The sequence below is a fragment of the Megalobrama amblycephala genome, linkage group LG1 (genome assembly GCF_018812025.1).
Source record: "Megalobrama amblycephala isolate DHTTF-2021 linkage group LG1, ASM1881202v1, whole genome shotgun sequence".
NCBI classification, from domain to species: Eukaryota; Metazoa; Chordata; class Actinopteri; order Cypriniformes; family Xenocyprididae; genus Megalobrama; species Megalobrama amblycephala.
Genome location: NC_063044.1, coordinates 42,717,012 through 42,728,551, shown reverse-complemented (window position 1 = coordinate 42,728,551; position 11,540 = coordinate 42,717,012). Strand labels below are relative to the sequence as shown.

At 39.2% G+C, this 11,540-nt stretch overlaps 1 protein-coding gene across 1 annotated transcript; it reads left to right on the top strand.

The window, feature by feature from the left end:
• Positions 1-562: 562 nt before the first annotated feature.
• On the top strand, positions 563-11,051 carry LOC125270366 (zinc-binding protein A33-like). Its single transcript, XM_048193872.1, has 6 exons — positions 563-2,847; positions 3,760-3,855; positions 4,868-5,098; positions 5,189-5,211; positions 5,293-5,411; positions 10,038-11,051. The coding sequence occupies exons 1-6, from the start codon at positions 2,455-2,457 to the stop codon at positions 10,520-10,522; spliced, it is 1,347 nt and encodes a 448-aa protein (XP_048049829.1). The 5' UTR covers positions 563-2,454; the 3' UTR covers positions 10,523-11,051.
• The last annotated feature ends 489 nt before the right edge of the window (positions 11,052-11,540 follow it).

Here is an 11,540-nt window from a genome sequence, read left to right as displayed (position 1 = left end):
TTCAAAACACAAATTAAGATATTTTTGATGAAATCTGATGGCTCAGTGAGGCCCCCATAGGGAGCAATGACATTTCCTTTCTCAAGATCCATTAATGTACTAAAAACATATTTAAGTCCGTTCATGTGAGTACAGTGGTTCAATATTAATATTATAAAGCGACGAGAATATTTTTGGTGCACCAAAAAAAACAAAATAACGACTTATTTAGTGATGGCAGATTTCAAAACACTGCTTCATGAAGCATCGGAGCGTAATGAATCAGCGTGTTGAATCTGCTGTTCGGAGCACCAAAGTCACGTGATTTCTGCAGTTTGGTGTTTTGATACGTGATCCAAATCATGATTCGATACACTGATTCATTATGCTCCAAAGCTTCCTGAAGCAGTGTTTTGAAATCGGCCATCACTATATAAGTCGTTATTTTGTTGTTTAGGTGCACCAAAAATATTCTTGTCACTTTATAATATTAATATTGAACCACTGTACTCACATGTACTGATTGAGCTTTTATGGATCTTGAGGGAGGTAATGTCATTGCTCCTTATGCAGGCCTCACGGAGCCATCGGATTTCAACAAAAATATCTTAATTTGTGTTACGAAGATTAACGAAGGTCTTACGTAAAATGGGCTGTGTCTATGATAGACTATACAGTGTTATAATATTATTTGCAAATTTATTTTTAAGTCATTATTCTTGTCCCTGGTTCACATTAGGGTACTCTTGTAAGAAAGTAGCAGTGGCTGGGACAGACTTTAAGCACCTCCTCTGCTTATAAAGATGCAGTCTAATCCTGTTTACATGAAATAAGCCTGTTCAGGAGCAGGTTTAAGCTTGCGGACCTGTTGCTATGACAGCAAGTCCAGGATGAGTGTCAAAAAAACGAACAATCCAAGATCATGCTAAATCGTCATCAATCAAATCCAGCTAACTGAGTTAACCACGTACGAAGAACGGACCCCAGTGGCCTGTTGCAAAAAGTTGGTTTCAGATGCTACCCAGGGGTGCGTTTCCCGAAAGCATCGTTGGTGAACTATGGTCGTAAGTCCCATTGAACTCTATTGGTAACGACGGAACTTACGACCATAGTTCGCTTTGGGAAATGCACCCCAGGTGAGTTTGAGATTAGTTTGAGCAAACTCTGGTTTTTCGTGCTCACAACAGTGGATTGTTTTTTAGCGGGGTTTATGGTAATTTGCGTTACACGGCTAACCTGCTCCAGAGCAGGTTTTATTCTGAGTTAGACATCCAAACCCAAACTGAACCAATCAGCTGTGAGTAAAATGATGGGTATTTGATACTATAAAGTCACTCCCCCTGTATCTCTCACTCCAAATGAAAGGATTAGTTCACTTTCAAATGAAAATTTCCTGATAATTTACTCACCCCCATGTCATCCAAGATGTTCATGTCTTTCTTTGTTCAGTTGAAAAGAAATGAAGGTTTTTGATGAAAACATTCCAGTTTAGTGTGAAAGAAATGTAGAGACAAAATTGTTTATTATATTAGGCTATACATATAATATATAATTATATTTAATTGACAATATTAAAATTTTATTTTATATATATATTATTATTAGGCCTATATCTTGCTGACAGAGAATGTTTATAGCGTAGTGAGCCTTTTGAGCCTGATCTAAAAATTAGTTTGGATTATAGATTTGTCATCTCCAAACCTTCTTTGAAACTCAGTGTTTGTTTAACTAGGGCTGCGTTCAGCCTCGACAAAATGTTGCAAAACGTTTTTTAAAGGGAAACGGTGGTGCGTTGAACACCCTGTTTCTGATGATGCAAGAGTTGCGACTACGGCAGCTGAGAAGGCCATTCTTTGTGTTCTTTTTGAAGAATTTCAGAGCCTGATGAAACCGGTACAAATACGTGTTTAAAACTGCAAAATACGCTCAATGTTACAGTCACTGCCCTTGCCATTCAGAATAAAAAAGAACACATTTGTAAACTACTTTACTTGGACCCATTATGCAAGCTGTCTCTTTAATCCCATGTCATATATATACATGCTGCTGCTGATTGGGCTGACATTTTTGACACACCCACCAAACAAGAGAAAACATATCTCAAACCCCGTTTCCAGGAAACATGTCGTTCAACCCGGAAACCGTAGCAAAACGTTGTGCACCGGTTTGAGCTTGAACGTGCCCCAGGTGTGTGAGGGAAAGGTTAAAAAAACCACACCCATGTGATCAGAAACTCCACCCTCTTACAACACTCACCTGGAAAAGACTGACTTGTTATTTCTCTTTTCTGTCATACTGACTTTAATGTCTCGACAAAAGCAATGAGGAATAAGCAAACAATGAAGAACGAATAGGAAAAACTTTCAGGAAGGATTTGAAGTGTTTGTTCCTGAACAGACAGAAGATATTATTCATGTTTAAAACCTTGATTCAGAAAGTGAAAGAGTTTAGATTTCTGGAGATCAAACAGTGAAAATGGCTTCACTATCTGAAGATGATTTGTCTTGTCCTGTGTGTCGTGAAATCTTCAATGCTCCTGTTCTTCTGTCATGTAGTCACAGTTTCTGTAAAGAGTGTCTTCAACAGTTCTGGAGAACCAAGGAAACTCAGGAGTGTCCTGTCTGCAGGAGAGTGTCAAGACACGAGCCTCCATGTAATCTTGTGTTAAAAAACTTGTGTGAGTCGTTCCTGAAAGAGAGAAATGAGAGGCGTTCATCAGGATCTGAGGAGATCTGCAGTTTACACAGTGAGAAACTCAAACTCTTCTGTCTGGAGGACAAACAGCCTGTGTGTTTAGTGTGCAGAGATTCACAACAACACGAAAATCATAAATTCAGACCCATCAGTGAAGTGGTTTCATCATATAAGGTAAGATGGATTTCAATATGAGGATAAACACTTACAGGGTTAGTTCACCCAGAAACTAAAATTCTGTCATTAATTACTCATTAATATACTCATGTTATTCCATACCAGTAAGATTTTTGTTCATTTTCAAAATGATGTTTCATTAACAAAGTCCGGGAAGAGCATGTTCAGATAACCTAATTAACAAGAGAGGAGCACAATCAGTTAAATCAATTAACGACAAGAGGTATAAATACAGCAGACTTACCTCTGTTCGTTTGACGGTTTATCACCATCCCTCCACCACCCCATCTCCTTGCTTCTAGTTCTTACCTCAACTGGGGGGAGTACTCTGAGTTTAGGCCAAAATTTAGAGCTTGGAGCACTCCCCTTGGACAGCGCGCCAAATACGCATAACCTTTATACTACATAATTATATGTAAGTGTGAACTTGTGAACACAAATCTTTTTGATGAAATCTGAAAGCTTTCTGTTACTTTTCTTGGCTTCAAAAAGTTCACAAAGAGATAGTATAACTAATCCATATAAATTGATGAACCTCATTGGTTCTTGTGGAAGCACAAACGTGCTGCATAACACAAAAATTGGGTTTTGAATGTAAAATAGGGGTCTCCTGGAAAAAACTAAACTGCTCAATTTATATGGAATAGTTTTATGATCTCCAATGAACTTTTTGAGTCAAAGTGGTAGTTTCGTAGCTGTCAGTGGAGGGACAGAAAACTCTCAGATTTCATCAAAAATATCTTCATTTGTGTTCCGAAGATGAACAAAAGTCAGGTTTGGAACAACATGAGGGTGAGTAATTAATGACGGAAGTGTAATTTTTTGGGTGAACTTTAAGCTTATGTATTACATATATTTATATATTACAGAAACATCTAGTGTCTTATAGATTTTCTCTTTAAATTCCAGGAGGAGCTCAATACAGCACTGAAGTCCTTACAAGAGAAACTGAAACACAATGAAAACATTAAAGGAGAGTTTGAGAAAACAGTTCAACACATCAAGGTGAGGATTGATACTTGTGAAATATTTAATAGTTTGATTAGAACAGCTGAGTCAATTTATCTGACAAATATATATGTTCCATTATTGACTGGAACACACACACACACACACACACAAATGTTGGGTTTTCATGTTTTATGGGGAATTAGACATTATAATTTTCATAATGAACAAACTATATCTCCTACCCCTAAACCTACTAACCACAGAAAACTTTCTGCATTTTTACATGTTTTACATTAGTTATTGATATTATTCAAATTAGTATGATTTATAAGCTGTTTTCTTCGTGGGGACCAAAAAATGTCCAAGGAGTTCAGATATTGTCATCTTTGTGACATGATGATTATTCTCTTATCAAAACATAATTAACAAAACCCAGTCACATTTTCTCTTGGCTTGCTTTGGCATAACAAATGTGACTTAAGTTAAAACACATAGATACAACAGCCAGAGAAAATTAATGTTAAAAAGTCAAGTCAAACTGCCCAATGAAAGCAAACACTGATCACCATAATGGTGACATCAAACAAAAGGTGTTCATCACTAATGCTCATTCATCACTCAATTAGTCTCTTAATTAACATTAACACTGATTTATTGTTCATTTTAACACTCTGTGGATTATACAGTATAAACTCTGACCCTCAGTTTCACAGACAAGGCTTAAACTAGTCCCAGAATAAAATGCATGTTTGAGATGTTTAAACTGAAAGCAACTTCCACTGACAATGTTTTGTTTTTTTTGTTTTTTTCTAAATCATATTTATAAAATCTAAATCTAAAAGTCCAAATTGAACTAAGGCCTAAAACACCATTTAAAATAGTGTTGTTTTGTGAGAGTGTTGTTGTTTTGTTTTGTGAGAGATTCATGTGTATTTTCACATTACAGACACAGTGCATCTATGGCTACAGTACTAGTACTTCAGAAAGTTAAAGTTGTAGTTTACTAACCCACATTTACCCTTTAACTTTGATGTAACTTTTTGAAGTGAATGTGATTTGATTTCAGTCTCAAGCTGAGCACACAGAGCGTCAGATTAAACAGCAGTTTGAGAAGCTTCATCAGTTTCTCAGAGATGAAGAAGAAGCTACAATCACTGCACTGAGGGAGGAAGAGGAGCAGAAGAAGCAGTTGATGAAGGAGAAGCTGGAGGAGATGAACAGACACATCTCAGCTCTTTCACACACAATCAGAGACATGGAGGAGATGATGAAAGACAATGACGTCTGCTTTCTGAAGGTCTGATTTCACATCATTGATTGATTGATTGATTGATTGATTGATTGATTGATTGAGTTCTTGATGATAAATGGTGTGTTTGTTCTGCAGGAGTTTCCAGTCTCAATGGAAAGGTGAGTGATCTGCTGGTGTCTCTGGTCTCTTTGATTCTGATCCAAAGCCACTGCAGTTCTGACTCCTGAATGTTCTTCCAGAGTCCAGATCTCACAGCCGGATCCACAGATGGCTTCTGGAGCTTTGATTCATGTGTCACGTTACTTGGGCAACCTGCAGTTCAGAGTCTGGAAGAAGATGCAGGACATCGTCCAAAACAGTGAGTCTGGAGAAGATCTGTGCTCTTACACACACTGGAAATCACACAGGGGTTTTTCATAACACAAACGCAGTAGATTATTTAAGTTTGTAGTAAGTGAAAATCATACTACAGTCAACATTTGAAGTGGATCAAAAAAGTTCATCAAAGTTGTCCTAAGAACTAAGTTGTCCTAAGAAGAAGGTTTTAGGACAACTTTGATGAAAGGTTTTGATCCACTTCAAATGTTGACTACTATAGTTTAGGTATATAACATTATCACTCTTTTTTGAGAATGTTTATCTTTTCTTCATCTACTCAAGTAGACTCAAGTAGACTCAACAAACTCAACTCAACATCTACTCAACAAACTCAACAGTGTAAAAGTGAAAAGATACTTGAGGTTTCATTTGAGATTCTTCAGACTGACACATTGAAGCTCAAATATAATATTGTGAACTCAAGAACTTCAATATGAATTCCAAAATATGTAGAGTTTCCATTATGATTTTATTACTAGGGGAACTATTGACAGTCCCTCGAGTTCATGAATAAAATTATTTTTTTATAATTTCCTTAGAAAGCTGTGGCCAGATTGATAACATTAAGAAGAACTTTAATCAGTTTTTAAAGACTGTGGTTTGAATATATTGTGTTAATGTATTGTTTGTCTCTGATGCCATTAAACTCTAGGGGTCTAACGGTACATATTTTCGTTCCGAACCATCACGGTATGAACGTTATGCAGTTACACGAAGAATACTGTCAGTCACAGGCGATCCACACTCCAATCCAGAAGGGGACGTAAGAGCTAAATGCTATTTAGCCTAACCACTTTTAACCGGCATTAACAACCAATAATCGCAATAAGCTCTGTGTTTTGTTACTTACGATAAGAAACAAAGTGCCATCTTTCAGATTCTGTCCATTTTATCACAAAATTCAAACAATTAATGGCGTTTTGATGCTTTTTGATGTGGCGTGACAGATCGCTGTATAAGTGCCTCAGTTCAAACAGCAGCGCAGAGCATGAGTGAACGTGATCATCCCTTCCTCTTTTATACTACAGAACTAACATGAATGAACAGCTGAAGGTATGTTGAAACATACAGTACAGCTTACTGAAATGTATCATATCTCGTGTAATCGTTGAATCAGTGTTTCAACAGCGAAAAGATGTCAGTAAAACAGTTTGTAAACAATATGTCACGTAGTATTGTTTACCTCAGAAAAGCCATTCAGAGTCAACAGCTTGTTAGTTTGTTAGAGAAATTAACGTTTCGTTAAATATACATTAGCCTATATATTAATTATATTTTATTTCACCTGTTAGTTAATGTAAGGCCTAAACAAATCCATCATGAAAACAAGTTATGACAGCCACTATGTAAATGATTAGATTTCAGCAACGAATTGGAGAAACAGAAGTTAATGCAAAAATGTTTTGGTTATGTATGTAACCTTAGTTCCCTGAATAGGGAACGAGACACTGCGTCAAACGCTTTGGGAACGCCTCTGCATGATTGAAGCACGTATGAAATCAGTCCAGTAGAGTGACAGAACGTCATAGGCAGGTGATGTCACCGACCAGGAAACTATAAAGCCTACCCGAAAACACATTCATTCAGCTTCTGAAACCTGAAGCAAGGCACTTACGGGCATGCTGGGAGTATGGCAGGGTGACACAGCGACTTGTAAGCAAGTGAGATGGCACAAATTCCAAGCACGAGGGAGATACCGAAAGGGCTTGAATGTCTCCAATCCTCTTGAGAGACTAGATAGCAAGCAGAAATATGGTTTTTAATGTGAGAAACTTCTCAGGAACTTCTTCAATAGGCTTGAAAGGGGGCCAGAGAAAGGCCTTGTAGTACAACGGCCAAGTCCCAAGCCCGTTCCCTTGTGCAAACTGCAGGTCTAAGTCTCAAAGTGCCACGATGGAAACGAGTTATAAGTAGGTGTCTCCCCAAAGATACACCACTCAAAGGAGCGTGGTAAGCAGCTAAGGCTGCCACGTTCACCTTTATTGTGAAGGGGGATAGCACTGTGGAAAACATTACCTGCAGGAACTCCAGCACCACACCAGCGGGGCAGTTAACTGGGTCCCACTGGTGATTTTCACATCAAGAAGTGAATAATTTCCACTTCAAGGCATAAAAGTTTCCTTGTGGAGGGAGCTCTGGAGTAGAGGATGGTCTCAACAACCTCAGTTGCCCCCTCAGAAGCCAAGCTCATAGTTTCCACAACTCCGGGAGGGGGTGAAAGATGGACCTGCTCGCCTGAGAGAGAAGGTCCTTCCTGATCAGAATCTCCATTGGAAAGCCGTCTAGCAAGGACATCAGGTCTGAGAACCATACTCGGGCTGGCCAAAACGGGGCTACTAACAACAGACGGACCCCGTCCTGGCAAACTCTCTCCAGAACTCCCGGGAGCAGCGCAGTCAGGGGAAATGCGTACAGACATAGCCTTGGCCACAGCTGTACCATAGCGTCCAGCCCCAGAGGTGCTGGGTTTGTCATGGAGAACCATAATGGGCAGTGAGTCATCTCTCGAGACGCAAACAGATCCACTTCGGCTCTGCTGAAGTTCTCTCATAAGAGCTTCACCACCTTGGGGTGAAGTCTCCATTCCCCGGGCCTTGGCCAATGCCTCGACAGGATGTCTGCTCCCAAATTGAGGTACCCTGGGATATAAATTGCCTTGATTGAGAGCAGTTTCCCCTGGGTCCACAGGAGGATCTGATGAGCCAGTCTGTATAATGGGCACAACCTCAGAACCCCCTGATGATTTGTGTATGAGACCACTGATGTGTTGTCTGAGCGAACAAGCACATGATGGTCCCTTAGGTCTGGAAGGAAATGTTTCAGGGCCTGAAACACCGCCAACATCTCCAGGCGATGTATGAGCCAGGAGAGATGATGGTCCTGCCATAGACCCCGAGCAGAGCGACCACTCATGATCGCCCCCCAGCCTGTGAGGGATGCATCTGTCGTTAGCGTGACGCAACGCCCGAGAGCTTCCTGGGACAGAAACCAAGGTTGTTTCCATATGACTAGAGCATGAAGGCATTGCTGCGTGACCTTGATCACAAGAAAAGGATTCCCCCTCAGCGAGAACCCCTTGGTTTTGAGCCACCACTGCAACGGTCTCATCTTCAGCAGGCCAAAAGGTATCACGTTGGATGCTGCTGCCGTCAGACCTAACAGTCTCTGAAACAGTTTGACAGTGAGTGACTGGCCTAGCTTTATGTCTGTAACAGCTGAGAGAATCAATGCTAGGCAAGCAGGTGACAGACGAGCACGCATGACATTCGAATCCCATACCACTCCTAGATAACTGGTTCTCTGAGCAAGAGAAAGCACACTTTTCTTTACGTTTATCCACAACCCCAACTTCTTCATGTGGGCAAGAACAACATCTCGATGTTGAACCACCATCTGCTCTGATTGAGCTAGAATCAACCAATCGTCGATGTAGTTTAAGATGAGGATGCCCTGCATGCGCAAGGGTGTCAGAGCCACGTTTACACATTTGGTGAAGGTGCGGGGTGACAATGCTAGGCCGAAGGGAAGAACCCGATATTGGTATGCTTTGCCCCCGAAAGCAAACCTCAGGAACTTACTGTGTTGTGGGACGATTTATACATGGAATTATGCGTAGATATATAGATATAAGATCTATCATGACAAACCAGTCCTCGGACTTGATTTGTGACACAATGTGTTTGACTGTGAGCATCTTGAACTTGAGCTTTGCTACAGTTCGATTTAGCTGACGTACATCTAAAATCGGACGCAACCCCACATCTTTTTTTGGAACAATTAAGTACTGTCTGTAAAATCCTGACTCCCTGTTGGGGGGAGGGACCATTTCTATAGCCTCCTTTCGCAGCAGAGTCTCTACTTCTTGTGCCAACACCAGAGCCTGCTCGGGGCCCACCACTGTGGGTAGAACCCTGCTGAATCTGATGAATGAATGTGTTTTCGGGTTGGCTTTATAGTTTCCTGGCCGGTGACGTCACCCGCCTATGACATTCCGTCACTCTATTGGAATGATTTCATATGTGCTTCACAACGCAATCATGCAGAGGTGTTCCCAAAAGCATTTGATGCAGCACGAGTTCCCTTGAAAGGGAACTGCCTTATGTGTAATTTACATGCTTACAATACATATTATTTGAGTTTTGATGATTATATCTGAAACATAAATAGCAACTGAATTTAATAATTTGGGCTCTTTTGTTAATTGTAACCTTATAGTAATGTGCAAGTAAAGGCTACCTAATAGTTTACAGCATTAGCAGAGATAGATTTTTTTTATCCTTATGAAAAATTTTAATTATAATTGAAAACATCTAAAGACAGAGACACAGTTTGTTCAGTAAAACAGTGTTTAATAAAAATAGAAACAATGTTTTTTTCTCACTCTGCTGTACCGAACCTGTGCAGAACTGTGACTTCAAAACTGAGGTACATTCTGAACCGTCATTTTTGTGTATCATTACACCCCTATTAAACACTGATAATAAAAATGTCTGATGTGTTTGATCAATAGGACGAGTGTTATAATTCATAATAATCTGTGTACGGTTCACTCTTGATCATTATATGAACATCAGAATAAAAGCAGCTGTTGATTGTGTCTCATCAGTTCCTGTGATTCTGGATCCAAACACGGCTCATCCACATCTCGACCTGTCTGATGATCTGACCAGTGTGAGATACAGCGGGATCAATCAACCTCTTCCTGATAATCCAGAGAGATTTGACTGTTATCAGTGTGTTCTGGGTTCAGAGGGTTTTAACTCAGGAACACACTGCTGGGATGTGGAGGTTACAGAGAATTCATGGTGGGTTCTTGGAGTAACTACAGCATCAAACCAGAGGAAGGGACTTGATTTCTATAAAACTGATGTCTGGTGGGTGCAGTATGGACTTAGTGGGTCTGGTTTTCATGTTAAACAGAATCTTGAGCGTGTGAAAGTTGATCTGGACTATGACAGAGGAACGGTGTCATTCTCTGATCCTGTAACTAACACACATCTACACACATTCACAACCACCTTCACTGACACACTCTTTCCGTTCTTTGAATTTTCTTCCTCTCTGAAAATCTTACCAGTCAATAGTCAGTAATCATGTTTTTGGTATTTAATCCAAATCACGAGTAAGAGTGCTGTTAATCTGAATATCAGTAAGGCTGTGATTGGGCCACAGGTGATCACATGACTGATTTCCAGCACTACAGTAACACTCACAGTCTCTTATTGCTGTTATACAACAGATCAATAAACAAGTAGTTTGAAAGTTTATTAATCTAAGATTAATCAGTCTGTAAAATCATTGTTCATAAAGTCCATCCCATATTGTCTGCTGAGGTGAAGTTAATATCAAATTACTAATTTTAGTCCCAATTGTCACGTTTGGGGACGTGTTTTCGGTGTGTGTCTCTCTCTCTCTCTCTCTCTCTCTCTAGACAGGGAAGACTGTTATGTTTCTTTTTTCTTTCACATAGGTTATTTAGAGTCCCTGGGTTTAGTTAAGGACCTGTTTTGTTTACTATTTTGGCACTACCCAATCCTGAAGAGAATTCCTTGTTACTGTATAGTGACAAAAGAGACCTAAAGAAAAAAAAAAAATAAATAAACAAACATGCTCACTGTAACAGTTTCAGACCTCTTCATTTATGTTAACTTCCCCGACCCTAGACTAGGGTCGTAACACAATATATTCAGATATTTTCAGGGTTTCTCATGGAAAACCTGCAAATATCAGGGAACTTTAAAATTTTAAAGTTATAGAAAAAGTGAAGGGGAAAATTATGGAAAAAGTTGTCAATAATATATTTTTATTCATTACACAATATTTAATCAACTGTTATGTTGCACTGAATTAAAACACACGATGAAGGTTTAAATAAATCATGTTATTTATGATTTCTGACCAATGAGAAGCACTGTTGGGTCGCAAATCCCATTTTAGGAGTCACATTTTAGGTTAATTTACCCAATTATTTCAGTGAGGTGTAACTTTGTTAATTTTCACATAATTTTATAATAGTATAATTTTTATTTTTGTATTATGCCACTGAAAGAGTTAATTCAACATGTACATTTTCAATATTTCAGTTATAGAGGTTAAATGATCATTTGCT